The 20,544-nt window shown below is 45.8% G+C and overlaps 1 protein-coding gene across 1 annotated transcript in view; it reads right to left on the minus strand.

The window, feature by feature from the left end:
• Window positions 1-20,544, minus strand: part of cux2b (cut-like homeobox 2b) — a gene marked incomplete at its 5' end in the record, with an annotated part of 190,541 nt that overhangs the window by 105,942 nt on the left and 64,055 nt on the right. Inside the window, 2 exons of the mRNA XM_083783472.1 lie at window positions 10,565-10,612; window positions 13,576-13,686. Of these exons, the coding sequence (XP_083639598.1) occupies window positions 10,565-10,612; window positions 13,576-13,686 (159 nt within the window). The remainder of the gene's footprint in view (window positions 1-10,564; window positions 10,613-13,575; window positions 13,687-20,544) is intronic.

Consider the following 20,544-nt stretch of genomic DNA (forward strand, 5'->3'; position numbering starts at 1 on the left):
GAGACGACCGGGGCTATAAGAGACATGCAGCCAGCTAGGGGGCATTAGAGGTATACCTCCACTGTGGAACTATATACAGCCAGGAGGGTGGGGACGACGACGCAGTGGGGACGACGACGCACAGGGCTCGAAGGCAGGTGACTGGAAGTGTGGGCAACACAAGCAGGATGATGTCATTTGGTTTGTACGGCCTGTAAATGAGCTAAGAGAGACCCGACGGCTGTGCCGTTTGTGAAACAAGCATTCGGCACAAACAAGGGATACTAAATAAATTTTGCTCCTATGCCACAAAAATGTGGAACGCCCTACCAACTGTCATTAAGAAATGTGAATCCCTTGACTCCTTCAAAACCGCTACTCAAAGGGCACCTATACGGACGGCTGCAATTCAAAACTGGCCCCAGTAAAATTGGAATCCCCCACCGTATATGTATGTATGTATATGTTTTTTCCCCCTTTTTACCTCCTGTATGATGATTTCCTGTTTTTGGCGATATATAAGTGTATTTTTCTATGAATTGAAAACGGTGGACCCTCTTGTAAACAAGTGTAATGCGTTTATGCATGGTGTCGTCCACTCACAGTTGACAGTTTTTTGTATTGAGTTTGTGCTTGAAATGTACTGTAATTCTGCAAACTGTTAATACATTACTTCAATCAATCAATCAATCAATCAATCAATCAATAGTATACTTTTTGTGGTAAAAGGCACTCAAACTTTCTTCTTTCCTGCCTTGGTCTCCTAACCACCCCCCCCCCCCCCCCTTTCTCTCTCTCTCTTCTTCCCTTTCTTGTTTTTCTTGGAAAAACAACACGATGGCAACTACTACAGTATACACATTTTTACTTGTAAAACTGTGATGTGACAATAAAGCTGTTTCTGATTGTGATAACACAAGATTATGTATTCATGAGGTCGTTGAGAAATAGTGCTTTGGTCCGATTATGTGTCATGCTCACTTCATTCACATCTACAAAACTATAGCGTGTATTTAGTATCCTATAAGTAGCCTATCAGGCAGGTACTTTTATGGCGAGATTGTCTCTGCCACTCACTAATTCAAACGCTATATACCTTCCCCAAGTTAGCCATCCGGTCGGCCAATCTGTGCTTAATAACCAGAAGGTTTTTTAGCGAGACGCGATGAAGATCTGTCTTCATTGAGCTGGAAAAGCGGCAGGCAGCGTGCATCGCCCGCCGTTTCCTTCCTTAACGGGCACGGTCCCTCATCTATGAAAGTGCCATAGAGCCCCCCTCAGACAATTAGGCAGGGAAAAGGTTTATGACCGTTAGACTCACTCAGCTCGGCTCAGCTCACCGCCCGGCACGCTCTCTCTCCCTCTCTCTCTCTCTCTCTCTCTCTCTCACACTCTCTCTCCCCCTCTCTCTCTCTCTCTCTCTCCCCCTCTCTCTCTCTCTCTCTCTCCCCCTCTCTCTCTCTCTCTCTCTCTCTCTCTCTCTCAACCGCCAGCGTCGCCAACAGCGCTTCGCCGGCTCGTGCAGAAAGGTAATTATGGAGCGGCTCGTCGTAATGACACGGACTGGAGGAAGCTTGCGTCATAATAACACCCACAGCCTTTTCTTTATCTATCACGAGCGACGCCATAATTAATTATCGTTCCCTTTTACCTCTTTGATTCATTCCAGCATCACTGTTCATAACGTATTCACACATCCAAGAGAAACCATCATTTCCTTTGGGAATTAATCAAGACAGTGGGGACAGGTTTGGACTTCCACTTCTGCTCTCGATGGATGATCCAAAGCTGTGTTTGGTTTACCTGCCATGTGGCCAGGCCCGTACCTGCTATGTGGCCAGGTTCATACCTGCCATGTGGCCAGGTTCATACCTGCCATGTGGCCAGGTTCATACCTGCCATGTGGCCAGGTTCATACCTGCCATGTGGCCAGGTTCATACCTGCCATGTGGCCAGGTTCATACCTGCCATGTGGCCAGGCCCATACCTGCCAGTCTTTGTCACGGACACATTTGTCCATGTATGGACATAATGGTGACGCCTGCTATAATACTAATTCAACCAATCAACAATGATATGTCACCTGCCCTGGGGGAGTTGAAGGTCAAGAGAATGATTGAAAACCACTGGTACGTATGGTATACTTTATGTTTGATAGACAGCAGTTCATTGGACGTGATAATCTATACATCAACTAACAATGCTAACCGGTTGCCACGGTGGGAGCAGCTAGCCTAAGGGCTAATTCATACGTTGTTGAACGGCCATGTCACTCGACTAAAATAACTGATTTGTGTGGAAAAAAGCGCCACCAGGCGGATGTGTTGCAGAATTGACCCGTTTTGAACAAAAAGCCTCAAATCATGAACACAGTGTGAAATTTACGCTGAGGAATATATCCCACCCTTTTCACAATGGCCTGTTATAGCGCCACCAACAGGTGGATTTTTGTCAAACACATTTTTGGAACAAAATGCCTCAAATCATCCATTTTGCCACCCAAGGCGTGAGAAGAAATGGCACCCTTTTCACATTGGCCTATTATAGCGCCACCAGGAGGCCACAACCTGACCTGCCCTGGTGGAGACCTGTGCCCCGAGGGGCACTTCATCTAGTTGGTATATCTGTTTTACCAACCGTATTGTCTAACAAAGCAGAAACGCCTCAGAATTCATCCAAAAGGAAATGGCACGGTTTTGTAGAAGTATTTCTGCCTACCTCAGCATGCTTACAAAGCAAGATGTAAAAATCTGAAGGGTATAATAATTATCTGGGCTTCTTTCTTTGCGCAGCTATAGGCCTCACCTGAACCTGGAGGAATCGATACTGTGCACCTGGGTGCTAAGCAGCACCAGGACTGGAGCGCATCTGTATCGCTTATTTAGCTTTTAACCGCTTTAATAATAACCATTATTTTATACTTTAGCTGTTGAAAAATAGCAGATCTACAAGCCCATAGCCCGGGACGGCTTCAACGTTATTTCAGCTCCCGTGGTCACCTCACCACCGGAGCGGTGGTCACCTCACCACCGGAGCGGTGGTCACCTCACCACTGGAGCGGTGGTCACCTCACCGGAGCCGTGGTCACCTCACCACCGGAGCGGTGGTCACCTCACCACCGGAGCGGTGGTCACCTCACCACCGGAGCGGTGGTCACCTCACCACCGGAGCAGTGGTCACCTCACCACCGGAGCAGTGGTCACCTCACCACCGAAAATCCAGACTATGAATGAGCCTTTAGCCCCCCCCTAAGCCCCCCTTCAAAACAAGCCCAATTGACTGACTTCTATGTAAACCAAGATTCATTAGCCCCCCCCTCTAAATAGCCAGCCCCCCCCCCCCATAGTCACAATTTTCTGGAGCCGTCGCTGCTCATAGCGCGGCACACGCTACGAGCTTGTAGATCCGCTATTTTTTTTTAAATGTGGCGCAAATCTTTGAATATATTATTTTCCAGCGAGCACTTTTAACTCAAATCTTTGCTTCTGCATGGCAGATAGTTCTGGGGCTCCTTCACATTTAATAGTTTGAGAACCACTGTTTTTTCTGAAAACTATACTCTAGTCATGATCTAGAAGACAACGGGTTAAAGACAAGACAAGCCTCCTCATCGTGACATTCCTGAAGTTGAAGCACGCTGTAAAAAATAAATATCTCCACAGCATTAAAACTCATAAAAAACAAACAAACAAACAAACCAGCAGCAGCAACAACAACAACAAAGGCACGGACAAAAACACCGACTCCACCCCCCCCACAAAATCATCACATCACAACCTCGGGGGAGGAAGTGGCACAGTTAGACTCATAAACAGGTGTCCGCCGAGCCCCCAGTAGGCAGCACTTTTAATAGCTGTTTGATGTTTTTGATGTCTAGTCAGCTCGATTGTACCTCGCCGCCTGATAATGAGGGCCAATAATGATTCCTGAGCTCGAGGGGTTAATGGTATGTAACCGGCAGAGCCGCTAATTACGCACGTTACAAACTATTTATCAGAATCTCCATCTGCACACGAGAGAGAAAGAGAGAGAGAGAGAGAGAGAGAGCGTCACAACTCCTCATTGTGCACGCTAAATTACTCCGCGGATTATCAGCGTAAAGCTAAAGTTTCAGTAATTAGGGACACCATGCTGCTGTTGTCTTTTTTGGGAGAGACTAGAGAGAGCAAACGATGACAAGCAGGAGAGCAGAGAAATGATGGAGCGACGTAGGGGTTAATTTATTGTCGCCCTGACATCTGGAACGCAACGCAGGTTGAAAAACCTGGAGGGAACTAAGGAAACTGGATTTTTTACCCCCCTGTCGTAATCCAACAGATATTCTGAGAAATTGGTCACAGTTTTTCGCACGCACACACAAACGTACGAACGCACGTACGCACGCCACACACAAATGCACGCACGCACGCACACACACACACACACACACACACACACACACACACACACACACACACACACACACACACACACACACACACACACACACACACACACACACACACACACACACACACACACACACACACACAAATTAATTAATTAATTAAGTTAATTCTGTGGAGAGATTACACTCTGAAGTGAACGAGAGAGAGAGAGAGAGAGAGAGAGAGAGATAGAGAGAGAGAGTGAGCAAGAGAGAGAGAGAGATAGACAGAGAGCAAGAGAGAGAGAGAGAGATAGATAGAGAGAGAGAGAGAGAGAGAGAGAGAGAGAGAGAGAGAGAGAGAGAGAGAGAGAGAGAGAGAGAGAGAGAGATAGAGAGAGAGAGAGAGAGAGAGGTGTAAATGACATTGCGGAGCCCACACACACATACTGTAAGCCTGATTGACACTCCGTCGCACGATGGAGATCGCGCACTGAAAACAGCAGATCTGTAAACTCACGACGTGAACTCGTGAACTTATACAGCTCTGCTTATTGTTGGTCTGCGACGCCGTTGTACGACAGCATGAATTAAAGGGAAAGACCACCTTTTTTTAGTTACCTTGCCATGATGAAACTCCAAAGGTGGACAAGAAATCAAGAATAATTGCTCCAGTGATTAGAAATGGATCATTAAAAATATGCTCCTCGTTGACTTACATTGTACGCTGAAACAGCTCTCAAAGTCACTCTTTTAACACATGAATTAACACCATTTGTTTTGTATTCAGACAGACGTCCAGTCAAGGGTTTTCTTCCTAATAAAAATGGCAAAATCAACCGGATGTTAACATGGAAAAAAAAAAAAAAACAGTACTGGGTTTGGTGATGATCTATAGTCTATATCGTATATTGTCTGAATCAACTTTGTGTTTGTTTATGTATAGTGAAAGAGTGACTTCGAGAGCTGTTTCAGATCAACCAACGCATGCAGGGAAGCTGCCTGGCAGTATACCTTCACTAAAAACACCTGTTTCAGATCAACCAACGCATGCAGGGAAGCTGCCTGGCAGTATACCTTCACTAAAAACACCGGGACAACGCTCCTCCACACGGCCAAAACTCTTCTCCCTTCTGGCTCCAAAACTATATGGAATGCACTTCCCGTTGCAATCAGAACCCCGGACCCCACTTTTGGGAACCACAGCTATAGTCACAACCCAAACCTCTATACCAAAGTGGTCTTGCCCTTTATAAGCAGAGGTCTGGGCGAGTCGTGGCGAAGGCGGGCATGTGCCACACCCATGTGCCACAGTAGCTCCAGATGGCAGAGGGAAGGTTGTGTGAAAGTTGTACACAGTACCGAGGCACCACACAGGCTCTCCATCTCTCCAGCAATAGGTTATCTGAGAAATTACTGTCATAACCTCCCCCCCCCCCCCCCCCCCCCCCCCACACACACACACCCTCCATGCCCTCCTCGTCAAAAAGTGCACATCAGACCATAGAGACGTAGTGTACCCCTCTCCTCTCCTCTCCTCTCCTCCCCTCCTCTCCTCTCCTCTCCTCTCCTCTCCCCTCCCCTCCCCTCCCCTCCCCTGCCGCCGCAGTCAAACATTTTTATTAAAATTACCTTCATTATAAGACAGCGTTCATTATAAAACCAAAAAAATAAAAAAAGCGCCAGTAAGTCTCCCAGGGCCCGGTGGATTAATAAGGACAGCGGTGTATTTTAAGCTGTAAACTCAAGCTCCTCTCTGTCCTTAATCTCCTTCCTACTTCACAAGGCCAAATTACTGTAACACCTCTCCTCAGCTCTGACGGGACCTCATTAGCAAACTTCCAGGGAAAGAAAGACAGAAAGAAAGAAAGAAATAAAGAGAAAAGAAGAAGAAGGAAAGGAGGGAGGGGAAGCGACCAATGACAGCCACCAACCAACCAGCTCTGGGATTAACCCTTTCTCCGCCCTCCTCCTCGTATAGCGGGGAAAAAAAAGAAATCTAGGTCGTCAACGTGTTCCTAATCAGTCGCCTGGTTAGCGATAATTAGGAGGCGAGATTGGACGACGAGGAGAGGAGAAGAGAGGGGAGAAGTGGGCGGAGGAGGGTGGAGGGGGGGGGGGCGATGAACGAACGAACTGAAAAGAGGAAAAGAAAAAAGAGAAGGAGAACCTGTCATGTAGCGAAACACTTCAAAGGGGAAAGCGACGTATCTTTTAGAAGTGGCACGTATGATGATGATGATGATGATGAGGGGGGGGGTCCAAATACCAAGAGGGGCCGCCTCGGGGACCTCCGAACTAGAGGGGAGGGAGGGAGGGAGGGAGGGGTGGATTGGAGGTGGCAGAGGCAGAGGGACCCAGTTCTTTCTCAATGCGCGCCATGCGCACGCAAACACACACACACACACACACACACACACACACACACACACACGCGCGCGCGCGCAAACACTTTTCACACGTTCGCCACCTGTACAGTACAGCTGCACGGGAGCTTTAGAGACTATCCCAAAACAAGCAGCCAAATAAGCACATATATCCTCCGTATAACTCCACCTTCTCCACCGCAGCAGCAGCAGCAGGTACAGAGAGTCCCCCGTCAGACTGACTACCGCTGGGTAAAGTTCACCAGCCCCTCCGCAAGCTGTTTGACATTAACAATAAGGTCAAAGTGTATCGGTGGAAGCACCGCCAGGATTATATGTTATTCGGCGTTCGTTCGTTGGTTCGTTCGTCGGATGCGCATGTATACAGTTATAGTTACAGTCAGTTACTGTAGCTGAAGAGTTTCAGTATACAGTTAGTTACTGTAGCTCACAGTTTCACAAGGAGTCGACAAAATGGATGAGGACGTTCCGGGAAATATGAGATGACTTGTTTTGCCGGATGTGTGTACAGTATAAAGGTCTATTCACATCAGTGTTGATTTCATCGACTAAAACGAAGACGAAAAATGTTCGTCGACTACATTTTTTCACTGAGGAAAACTAAATGGAAACGAAATGAGAAACTAAAACTGAGACTAAATATATTGACAATATATTCACAACGCGTCGCAGCGTGGTGCGTTGTCTGCTATGTTCAGCTATGCTATGTAAAATCAGCCATTACGATGGCATCAAGGCCCTCCAAAATACATTTCAGTCGACTAAATCAACTGTAGATTTAGTCGACTAAAACCTCATGATATTTAGTCGACTAAAACTAGACTAACACTAAAACATTCCAGGTGACTAAAATGTGACTAAATCTAAATGAAAACTATACAAGAGACTATACCTATACCGTATGACTAAAACTAAAATCAAAAATTGCTGCCAAAAAACAACACTGGTCTGAATAGGCCTTATTACAACAGTGTGTGGAAGTTGGGATGAGAAGAGGCGAGGGCCGCTCCGTTGGTGCGGGGTGCCCGGAGAGGCCCGCACGAAAAAAACATCATCATCATCGCTCATTATCTGCCATCTATTTTATCTACCAACCAAACCATCTCTAGACTCCCAGACGTCAGACATCAATAGTCCTTAAATTAATCCCACGGAGGGTTTCCTGTTTGCACAATAAAATACATGGAAGGGGAGCTTTTGATATGTGCCGCGACTTTATCCCATTTTGGGCGGCAACCCCTTTTGGTGTTAGCATTATGGTATGCTTTAGCTATTGAAAAATAGCAGATCTACAAGCTTGTAGGTCTGCTATTTTTGAAAAATCGAAGAACGACTGACATAGAAACACAGATTTTTCAGAAAACTGTCAGGATGTAGAAGACATTTTTAGAATCTGATCTCAGGTCAAAATGGGTTATACTTCATGCAGTCAGGGGAGTAATTGAATTAGCACTACGAATCAAACTATATGATATGGCGGCGATGCAGCAGAGTGCTGTTATTGAACGTGATATAGCTCCAGCCAGCCAGCGAGCGAGCGAGCAGGGCGACTGCTTCACACACACACAGTCAATTAGGAACCATTAAAAAACAAGTTGCCAATAATCACCTCGGCGAGAATATAACCTGTAACAATCCATGCTGAGCGTTCTCATGTTTAGAGATGATGATGATGGGGCTTTCAGCATGTTTGCCAGTCTCATGTCTAGAGATGATGGCGGGGCTTTCAGCATGATGCTGGGGAACGGCGGCGTGTTGGGTGGGGGGGGTGGTTGGAGGGTGGAGAGGGGGGGGGAGTGAGACTGGAAAACATATTTGCGGTATCATTTCCATAAGATCCCTGCCTCGCTGGACCATAACGCAGCTCACAAATGTGATTTATGACCTTGGTTTAATGGCCAGAGCAGAGTCTTATACTTAGGTATCAGATGACTTTTTCAATATGGCCGACGTCGGGGGGGGGGGGGGGGTTTGGGGGGGCACGGCCGAGTGCACCAACCACCACCACCATCACAACAGGAAATGAGGGCTTGTCTCGCCCCCCCCCATGCAAGAAAATATGAGAAGGCAGATATCTGATCATCTAATGGTAGATAGATGCTACTTCACTTTGACAGAAAAGGCATCAGTCAATAAACGGGCAGATGAGGAGGGATACATGAAAAGTATGCCATGGATTCCTGCCCCCCTCCTCTCCTCCTCTCCTCCTCCCCCCTCTCTCTCTCTCTCTCTCTCTCTCTATCTATCTATCGAATCCTCCATTCCCAGGAGCAGTGTGATGTGTGTGTGTGTGTGTGTGTGGGTGGGTGTGTGTGTGCTGCGTCGTTGTATAGAGGGCATAGCGAACATGTGGAAGTGCTGCCTGTCTCGTACTGTGTGTGTGTGTGTGTCACGGAGCAAGTGGTTTTCAAACCCCTTTTTATATATCAATTAAGGCCCCGTTATTGTTTTCGGAATTATACGGAATCACCATTCGATGACATTTAGCCTTGCGGACCCAAAAATGTACGAATTTTGTTCTGTGTTGTTGGATGCTGTGTTGATGTCGGTAGGTACCGTACCATTAGTGAACATATTTGACTGAGAGACTGCCATCGCGCACATCCCAGCTTTTCACCAGAGGAGAAAAACTTTTTTTCATTTTTTTTTTTTCAAAATGAGTTAATAGCACAGGCAGACTCTTCACAAACTAGAGCATGTCTGAAATAAGTGTCAAAGCTGAAATTGACATGTAAATATGAAATAAATGCTTAAACATGTAGCTAGGTGTAATGTTAGAGACCACAGAAGTGAACCTTTCAAGCCTGTTTTCTCAACTCGCTGTTTTCTGCCAGACATTACTCTATAAGCCATATCTCCAAAACTGGTGGGTCAAACTGAACAACCAATATGTCAATTTGAAGCTATGATTCCCTGCTTTGATATGAAATGAAAAAACTAAAATTCAAAAAAATCCAATGGCAGTCTCCTAGTCAAATTTGGTATTATAGGAGAGACAACATAGAAAGACAATTCTTCTACATTCTCCAACTGGGTAGACTTTCTCTAAATTAAGTAATGCAGAATGTTTAACAACACAATGTAACTCTTGAGAGCGTAAAAAATAAACCAAATGGACTTGTTACCGGTCCGCCCGGTAACAAGTTGTGCACATGCACGCACTACAGTGGAGGGACGCGCGACAGGCCAACAGCACACACACCATGGCCCGCTCAATCATGATTGGCAGAAGGCCCCTCTCTATCCTGATTGGATGAAGGCTTGGCCACCTAGCCAAAAACGAAACCTAAGGTTTTTTGACCCCCAGGGGTCAACTGGGGACAGGGAGGAACTCCTTATATGGTCAGCACACTCTATAGTAGGGAAGATTATCACAACAAAACAAACCAATAAGTTATATTTGAATTAAGTCAAATCACTGAATATACCTTTAAATATCTAATAAGGGTCCATTTTGGCCACCAACTCTCCATCATTTAGCATGAGGACCACTTGGAACCCCCCCCCCCCCCCCCCCCCCCCCTCAAGGACCACTGGTGGTATCATTTCCATAAGAAGCTCACACACATGTGATTGAAAAACAGCAGATCTACAAGCTCATATAGCGCGGCACCCAGTGCCGTTGAAAACCACTGCCGTGGAGGATAAGATGGTCGTGATGAGACGAGATCCTGTAAAACAGTGTCTGCGCCCGCCGATGCTAAAGGTATACATACCCTCCAGTCAGTGTGCGATAAATAGTCACCATCTTTCTTTTGTATATGAAGCTACAGTATGGATGCTGTATGTATTACTGTGTGTGTCTGTAAATCATGGAGGAGTGAAAACTCACCTGGGCTTGAAAGCTCTTGAGGACAGGTGCCACCATCTCCCGGACTTCCTATATACACGCACACATGCACGCACGCACGCACGCACACACACACACAGGCAGAGAGAACAAGAGGCTCAGCATTTCTTACTTTGTGTGTTTCTGTCTTTCTCCACCTGATTAGGGAGCGGAGGAGGGGAGGAGGAGGAGGAGTAGTGACCTCAATGAGGTAGACGGCCCGAGCTACACCAGGGCTTTTCAGCGTGCGTTTGCGCATGTACGCACAAACGCACACACACACTTATAGATCCAGTCCTGTATTTTAAAGTGCGTATGCCATAGCTCGGCCGTAAAGCCAAATTCCAATTCCCCCAAAATCTCGGCCATGTGCTCACTCACACTCAATCACTCCAGCATGGCGGGGGTATGGTGAAATTGGTGACCTGCTGAAATATGTGACTGAGCGAGCGAGCGAGCAAGTGGCAGAAGAATGCACTGTGCCGGGATGAGCTGTTAAAACCATGGCAGTTTAAACAGGCATGTTTAAAAATACGTTTTTTCTTGTTTAAGTGTATTACAGCTCAGGACGCAGCAGGCTTCCTGCAGCGTCTAGAGATGCATGTAAGAAGATTGAGTAGCCAGCCAGCAGTGACAGCCTGATCCTGTGTTGGTTAAAAAATATCGAACCAATGAAAAGTAATAGAAAGTGCTTCTGACAAAACCAGCTAACTCCATTGGACCCTCAAAGCAACTAACCGTCATCACATTTGTGAAGACGGCTATGGCCGTTTTCAGCCGTATTTCCCACAATAATCACAATTTGGATGACCCTAAGGATCATTTAAAAAAAAGATTACTATTGCAATTTCTTTTGGGTCAAATCTTAGATTGTATACTGACCTATACAGTATATAAAGTAGGGATGCACCGAAAGGGAAATTCTTGGCCGAAACCGAATACCGAATATAGGAAACAGTTGGCCGAAAACCGAATACCGAATAGCCGAATACAGCTTTGTTGTAAAGCTACCTGATTATGGCAAAAGACATGATTATGGATTTTCATAATCGATTCATCGGGCGATTATTTAAACGATTAATCGGATTATGGCACCTTTTTTGCAATTACCTTTAAAAAATGCTTCAAGTTATTGTAGGCATGTTGTAACTAACAATAAAGACAATAAAAATGAATACTCCTTCAAAATTAATATTTTACCCCCTTTTTAATACAATTTGATTTCATTGCCATTCCTTGTACTTGTAATGATACTGTAATCTGTCATGTTGACTGTGTATAGCTGACTGTCTTTCTTCCCATTTCTATCTCTGGGACCCCAATTTATTTTTTATTTCTATTGTAAAAATCAATGTAAATTTTGAGAGTGTATTTGGTTCCATTTTTGCACTCTGTTACAGACCCCCACTTGGTTTACTTCCTAACTATCTATAATTTAGCTGGAACTCCCACTATGAGAACCACTGTCCTACACAGTGTGTGGGCACGCACACGCACACACACACACACACACACACACACACACACACACACACACACACACACACACACACACACACACACACACACACACACACACACACACACACACACACACAATAGCATGCTAGCTGATAGGGGAAAACGTTCTTATTTAGCAGCCATATTAGCATGTTCTCTAGGCTCTAGTATCACATATTGCCAAAGTTAAACAGCACTGAACAACTGATCATTGTTAAGCAAAACGTTCACGGACGTTCTGCTTCTGCTTTTGCCCTGCCTGTGCCCACTTCAATGCGCTGCTGAGATTACACACAGGTGGAAAAATTTGAGGAGCTAACGAGCAAGCTACTGCTAGTGTTCGTCGTAGCCTGCATGCAAACTCACAGATTCAGACATTGGGGAGCATTTTTTGTCATACGACAAAAGAATAGACAGTGGCGGTGCTCACAAATACCATGTTTTGGGACCTGTTGATGAGCTTGCAGATTTCGCGGAGCGCATCGCAGCCACAGCACAGAGCAACTTGACGCTGTGTGTGTGTGTGTGTGTGTGTGGGGGGAGACTGAAGTTGGGAGAGAGAGAGAGGTAGATGTGGAGCGCTCTGGTTACGTTCAAGACAATCGCGTGTTGTGTTTATACCGACCCAGTGTTTTGACTATTCGGTGATATATTTTCGGCCTATTTGAGCCGAAACCGAATAGGCCGAAAATACATTTTTAGCCATTTTCGGCCGAATATTTTCGGTGGCCGAATTTTCGGTGCATCCCTAATATAAAGAATAGGAAAGGAACTGAAAATGACCAGAAAGGAATAGAATAGAGGCAGATAGGCAGTAGAGAGAAAGCAGAGGGAAAACAATGGACGGATTTGAGGAATTGTTGCAGGCCATGGAGGTTAGGAGATATGACCATGGAGGTTAGGAGATATGAGCATGGAGGTTAGGAGATCTGACCATGGAAGTTAGGAGATCTGACCATGGAGGTTAGGAGATCTGACCATGGAAGTTAGGAGATCTGACCATGGAGGTTAGGAGATCTGACCATGGAGGTTAGGAGATCTGACCATGGAAGTTAGGAGATCTGACCATGGAGGTTAGGAGATATGACCATGGAGGTTAGGAGATATGACCATGGAGGTTAGGAGATCTGACCATGGAAGTTAGGAGATCTGACCATGGAGGTTAGGAGATATGAGCATGGAGGTTAGGAGATCTGACCATGGAGGTTAGGAGATCTGACCATGGAAGTTAGGAGATATGACCATGGAAGTTAGGAGATATGACCATGGAGGTTTGGAGATGTTGGTGAAGAGGTGACCACCGAAATGGTTAGCAGCCACCATAAACTTGACTATGAATAGGCCCTTTAGTCATCTCCGTTGTCGCAGCTAATGTGTGCGTGCGTGCGTGCGTGTGTGCATGTATGCGTGCATGTGTGCGTGCGTGCCTGCGTGCCTGCCTGCCTGCCTGCGTGCATGCCTGCGTGCGCGCCTGCGTGAGTGCGTCTGGGGTCACAGACAGACAGTACACTCACCTCGGGGACATTTCTCTTGAACTCCCTGCTCAGCTCCACCAGGTGTTTGTGGGAGTGCTCGCTCTCTTCCTGTCGGCCCGCCAGCTCCGACGCTACACAGTTTAGCTCCCTCTGTAAGAGAGAGAGAGAGAGAGATCAGCTCAGATGCTACAGAGTTTAACTCCCTCTGTAAGAACACAAAGACGCACAGAGAGACAGAGATCTTATAACACAAAGACACAGAGAGAGAGAAAGGCAGAATGTGAGAGAGAGAGAGGAAGAATAAAGCAAATGCGTGCGTGCGTGCGTGCGTGCGTGCGTGCGTGCGTGCGTGCGTGCGTGCGCGAGAGAGAGAGAGAGTCAGACAGAGAGGAAAGGAGACGTCGGGGAGGCCATCATGCTTGCATACAGTCAGTATAGTAAAAGCTTTAAGAGTGTAACATAAATAAAAATGCACGCGGCTGAATATTAACAATGTAATCCTTCAAGATCTCTCACAGTGCAACGGTGGTGCTAATACTTACTGCATGCAAGCCCCGGCCTGGCCCATAAATAATTAAGCCAAAATAAATCCAATGCCTACAGTAGCAGAAGGCCTTTTAGATAATCAGTATCTGAAATAATCAATACACTCGCAACGGCCGCGGAGCGCAGCTAGGGAGGGGGAGGGGGAGAGAGAGAGAGACTATAAGAGAGAGAGAGAGAGAGAGAGGGAGGGGGGGTAGTCACGTGGATAGACCCAATAACCTGACAAACAAATAGAGAGACTCCACCTCAAACGAGAGGCCAAAACAGGATCCAACAAACACGTGTTCACTGCACTCACACAATCACACACTCACATACACACGCACACACACACAAACACACAAACACACACACACACACACACACACACACACACACACACACACACACACGCACACGCACTCACACACGCACACACACACGTCTCCCACCGCCGTAATTACCATGGGTCAAATCTATTTTCGGTCTTGCCCTCTTTTTCCATTATTCTCTCTCTCCCATCCACGCGGATCGTTATATTGACGGCCGATGGATTTTCAATAGCTGACGGTATAGCGGTCGGTCGATATATAAAGCTTTCACCAAATTACCCTTTCGGTTTCCAAACACACAAAAAGCCCCTCACTCATCGCTATATTCCAGTTAATCCTGCAACTCTTTGCATATGGTTGTTTACACGTCCACGCACGCGCCCGCCACATAAGAATAAGGAAAAGGGGGCTCCACCCATCATGGCAACATGTCTGATCTACTATTCAAAGCTGTCCGTCTAGAGAGAGCCACAGCCCTTCATCAGAACCTTATGCGTTCAGTCTGGACTCGGGCAGCAGCGCAGCACCGCGTGCCGTCCACAAATCCAATAGTATTGATCAGTCATCTAATTCCCGGCTCTTTCAGCAAACAGAGAGAGAGAGAGAGAGAGAGAGAGAGAGAGAGAGAGAAGGAAAAACAGATTCAAAGCGCTCCCCTCCCCTCGTTGTTGGAGCAGATATAACTGTACTTTCACCTCTCTCATTCTGCCAGTGATTCTTGGTAATCGTGGGGTGAGGATTGAGGAACACGGTATGAAAAGTGGAGTAGGGGATTCAATTAACCAACAGTGGATTTATATATGACGGCGACGGACGGCGGGAAATTAAATTGACTGTATTCTAATTAATCTCCAGTCTTACTTAAAGGCAATTTAATAAATTATCACATGGGTGGGTGATTTTCTTTCCCTTTTTTTTATTATAAATTAATAGAAAGGAAGAAAGAAAAGCGAGGGATTAAAAAGTCCACCGGCGGTGTGTGGACGAGAGAGAGGCATCATTAGACTCATGGCTATACAGACACCAAGACGGTGATTAGAAAGTTGCCCGTTCCAAGACCCCAGACATGACAAAAAGACACTAGAACAGTGGGTCCTTGAGGGAGTTCCAGGGGGTCCCCAGCTAAATGATAGTTTGGAACCAAATGGACACTTATGGGTCTGTAACTCTGAGTGTAGAAATAGAAACCTAATGGGTCCATTTGGTTCCATTTGTACACTCTCAGAGTTAAATTAACATTGATTTATATATAAATTGGGGGTCCCAGAGATAGAAATGCCATTAAATGTGGGGTTCGTAGACTAGTCAAACTGTGAGTCCTTGACATTAAGCGGATTGAGAATCTCTGCTAGAGCCGTAACAATCTTCTCTTATGGGGGGTCCCTGACTCCCTGGCATATCTTTTCAAATGGGGGGGGTCCGCGGGCTAATTAGAGTCAAGGGGGGGGGGGGGGGGGGATGTTCCTTTTTACTGACACAAAGATTAAAATAACAATTGAGTGCATAGAATATCAATATGAAGCAACTGAAAAACATGTTATTTCAATGGTAGTGGATGTAGAGAGAGGATTTTTGTCCAACCACGAAACGGCAACCAATGGGTGTGAAGAGGGGCACAACCACGGGTGGGACTTGACAAAGGGTGAGAGACCCCTTGTCCCACATTGTCACTGCGGGAGGCATGCAGTGTTCAAATGCCCTAATAGTTGTAGTTCTGTTGTCAAAAGCTCTCTCATTGTCACCATGGTATACTGTACGACACCATTATGTGACATATATTAAAGATGGAGTGCCGTGACCCCCCCCCCCCCTCTAAAATATGATCATCAGGTACTATGATTATACAAGGAGGAAGATTGCGAAGAAAAGTGTTCAAATTGGGCTAATAGAGCCGAACAGCCTGAAGTTCCACTCAAGTCATTAGAGTCCATCTCTGCAGCGAGGCTCGGAGCCTTTCTTGGTGGGGATTAGCGGAGCGGGGCCAACCTCTGCTAGATTCAAATGGCCCCGGACCAGCTAATCTGGAGAGCAGAGAGGAAATTCAGCATGAAGTGACTTCGAGTGGATTTTATGAGTACTTAAGATATAACAGTGTTGCTGATGTTAAGTCTGCCTGGCAAGTCAATGGCCTCGGCGGGCGGTGACTGTAGATTTGATTTTTATTGCCGCTCAACCCTGCGAGTAAAAGAAAGGCGAGGTATACACTCATACTGTATGCAGGCCAATCAGAGTTGAATATAAATGGTACGGTTATTTCCGAAGCACCCCCCACCGACCGTTTCCAGGCCATTATGTGCAAGATGAGAGGGGGGGGGGGGGGGTGGTGTGTGATTGAGCGGGGGTCTGTCTTATAGGCAACGGCCCGTCAAAAGAAACCTGCTATCTTTCTGTCTTTTTCTGGGAGTAAGTGAAGTGGAACTGCTATAGAGCGTCGCAGTCCCGCCCCCTTTCAGAATGACGAGTGGCCCAGGAAGTAAATTCAGTAATTCATTCTCCCCCATAGACTTTTCAAAAAGTATTTATTTAAAGATGTTTACGCCGCGGAGCGGACAAAGCCAACTCGGATCGTGACAAAATCATGACAATAAACACTTTTTTTGGGAAGATAAAATAATTAGTAAGAAGAAGAACAAAACCAAAAGTGTTGTACCCATGCCTTTTTTGAGTGGTGCGACAACTCCTATAACCAGCAAGGTTTAGGGTACCAACAGGAGGGGCACTGTTGCACCACTCACTTCAGACACTTCTTCTTTCATTTCTAATTATTTTATCTGCCCAAAACATTGTGTTGGCTTTGTCTGCGGCGTAAACGTCTTTGTGCCACACAATATTTGTATTTTTCCAGTTTTTCATGTGTCTATGAGGTAACAGTACTTCATTAGACACCCTGGATTCGTTTTTATGTGCAATGGTGTATTAACTTTGTATTTAGGCTTTCTTCCTGGAGGCTTAACCCTTGACAGTCAAACGTGCCAATGAAAAAAACAGTAATATAGTGACATCACACTATCAGCCCCTGCCCTAACCCTTTATCAGACAACTACAGCTGTGGGTGCGGCTTAAGTTCAGGTGGATCACCACCCATCACCACCCACTAGGCAAACAAGGCATACTTAATGAACTGGTGGGCGTGCCCACATAAAAACGACATTTTAACAAATACTGTACACGTTTTTGAAAGAAATTCTTCCTCCTTATATAACAATAAGACCTGATGATCATGTTTTAGGCTGGAAAAAAATCATGGCACACCATCTTTAAATAAATACTTTTATGGGGAAAATGAATGGGGAATGATTTCCTGGGCCACTCGTTGTTCTGATAGGGGACGGGACTGCGACACTCTCTATACTTTAGTTTGGTGTCGTTGCAGAGAGAAGGAGATGGCAGGAATATAATATGACGCTTGCGCATCAACAGTGTTGATTTCGTCGACTAATAAATACCATGACGAAAAATTTGCGTCGACTACCGTTTTTCACTGACGAACTAAACAGAAACTAAATGAAAACTAAGCTATGATGACTAAAACTGAGACTAAATGTATTGACAATTTCGTCAACAAATAAAAACTAGTAGACTAAAATGTTAGGAAAGGACTAGTGGACAAGAGATCCAGTATAAGTATAAGTAAAAGACAAGTCATTTTACACTTGGTTGCATGCTGAGTATAGCAGATCTACAAGCTCACAACGCAAGTGTAAAATGAGCCATTACGACGCCCTCAATTAAGGCCCACCAAAATACATTTTAGTCGACTAAATCAACTGTAGATATAGTCGACTGTCTTATGATATTTAGTCGACTGTCTAAAACTATAACTACACTAACACTAAAAACATTCCAGTTGACTAAAATGTGACTAAAACTAAATGAAAAGTATATTCAAAAGACTAAAAAATCTACGTACAACAATGCCCACTACATGCATGATCTATCTCTTGAAACAAAGGATTTGGATATAGAGAATCACCCTCCCCCCCCCCCCCCCCATCCCCCACTCGCTCGCTAATCAAATCTGATCCATTTCAGGGGGGGGGGGGGGTGGGGGTGGGGGGGCACCTTTGAGATCCCTGATAAGATTGCCTTTTTTATCTCCGTCCATTATAGTCAAAGCTTCTACATGGTGACGTCTGCATCACAGGAACGTGTAGAAATAAATGAAGAGCTACAAAAAAACAAGGGTCGCGAGTTCGATTCCCCCCCCCCCCCCCACAGGAAGGAATTTCTTGGAAATCGTTTGACAGGTTGTTTTTTTTTAAGGGGAGGGAAGGGGGCGATCGGGACAGAATTTGCAGCGTGTGGCAGTCTGGTCAATACGAGAGGCTCCTGTCATTAAGCCGCTGCCAGTCAAACATCCGGCCATAATTGATGAGTTTCCCCCCCCCTGGGGAGGGCGGAGCTAGCTGTCACTGTCGGGGCTTGGGCGTATAGCAGGAGGATAGGCTGGGCTGGGGCGGAGGTTGTTTTTTTGAGGGGGGGGGGGGGGGGGAGGAGGTTTTTTGGGGGTCTGGGGCGGAGTGGAGAGAAGGGGAATGCATGCACAACATCCAGTCATCCTGACAGACAGTGGGGTTTATTTTATTTTTTTCAACCCACATCAAATCACATCAAGGTTCATTATTATTTATTCTGCATTTGAGCCACGGTCGGACCGAGATATTTACTATAGCCTCTCAGAACCAAAACCATGAATATTTAGTTATCGTTGGGGATGCGATTGTGTCCACGATTCCATGCTGTATTGATGTTGGGGGATAGCACTGACGAAGGTCTAACGTTTGCTTTTTAATTGCACCATGAGCACAGAGCACCATAAGAGCATGATAAAATAAAATAAAGTCTCAGTCTAAGGAGTTTTACTTATTTTTCTATACGGTGAGCGAGTCTTTTCCTGTCAAAGTTTCCCTTATGTTTTTGAGACCACCGCTGCCGTAGTCAAGTTTGAAAAAAGGACAAAGAAAGGCGCAACAGTTTTCTCAGTGCTTCAGTATTGTTATATGTTGGTGCCATGGGAGAGATAACAGGAAAACCTTGGTCAAAACAACAATTATTTCTAATTCTCTAAATTGTGTAGACTTCTTGTAAATGAAGTAATGCAGATGTTTGAAGATAACTTTACTCTTGAGAGCGTAAAATTGGTTTCATTTTACACTCTCAAGAGTTAAAGATCTAATAAAGGGTCCATTTGGTTACCAACTCTCCACCATTTACACCCCTAGTACCTAGACCACCTATGCCCTGGGACTCATTACACCCCTAGTACCTAGACGACCTATACCCTGGGACTCAGTCCATGTTGAACACTGCACTCTCAACCAATACCAATACAGTACCTAGACGACCTATACCCTGGGACTCAGTCCATGTTGAACACTGCACTCTCAACCAATACCAATACAGTACCTAGATGACCTATACCCTGGGACTCAGTCCATGTTGAACACTGCACTCTCAACCAATACCAATACAGTACCTAGATGACCTATACCCTGGGACTCAGTCCATGTTGAACACTGCACTCTCAACCAATACCAATACAGTACCTAGACGACCTATACCCTGGGACTCAGTTTATGTTGAACACTGCACTCTCAACCAATACCAATACAGTACCTAGATGACCTATACCCTGGGACTCAGTCCATGTTGAACACTGCACTCTCAACCAATACCAATACAGTACCTAGATGACCTATACCCTGGGACTCTGTCCATGTTGAACACTGCACTCTCAACCAATACCAATACAGTACCTAGATGACCTATACCCTGGGACTCAGTCCATGTTGAACACTGCACTCAACCAACCGTAGAGTAATAAAAGCATAGAGACCGAACCCGGAGCGTTCGACGCACATGATGTCATGAACGTCCGTCCACCTCCATGAAAGTGCTGCAGTTCCTCTTTTCGCCAGTAGGTAGTGGCAGCTTCAACGTTGTTAGGCCCCCAGTATATAGCCTTACTGGGGGCTTGCAACCAACCCCTGCCATAGGCCCTGCCTCCTTCCTCTGCACCAATCATTAACACAAAAGGTTCAACGCCACACCATGAAAGGCTCCGGCCACTTGACTCTGCTTTGTCCCTGATTGGTTCGTTGCTGCATGGCAGCATCTCTGTAGCCCCATCGCATGGTCCTATAGCTGACAG

Source organism: Protomyctophum parallelum (genome assembly GCF_964188405.1).
Source record: "Protomyctophum parallelum genome assembly, chromosome: 15".
Lineage (NCBI taxonomy): Eukaryota > Metazoa > Chordata > Actinopteri > Myctophiformes > Myctophidae > Protomyctophum > Protomyctophum parallelum.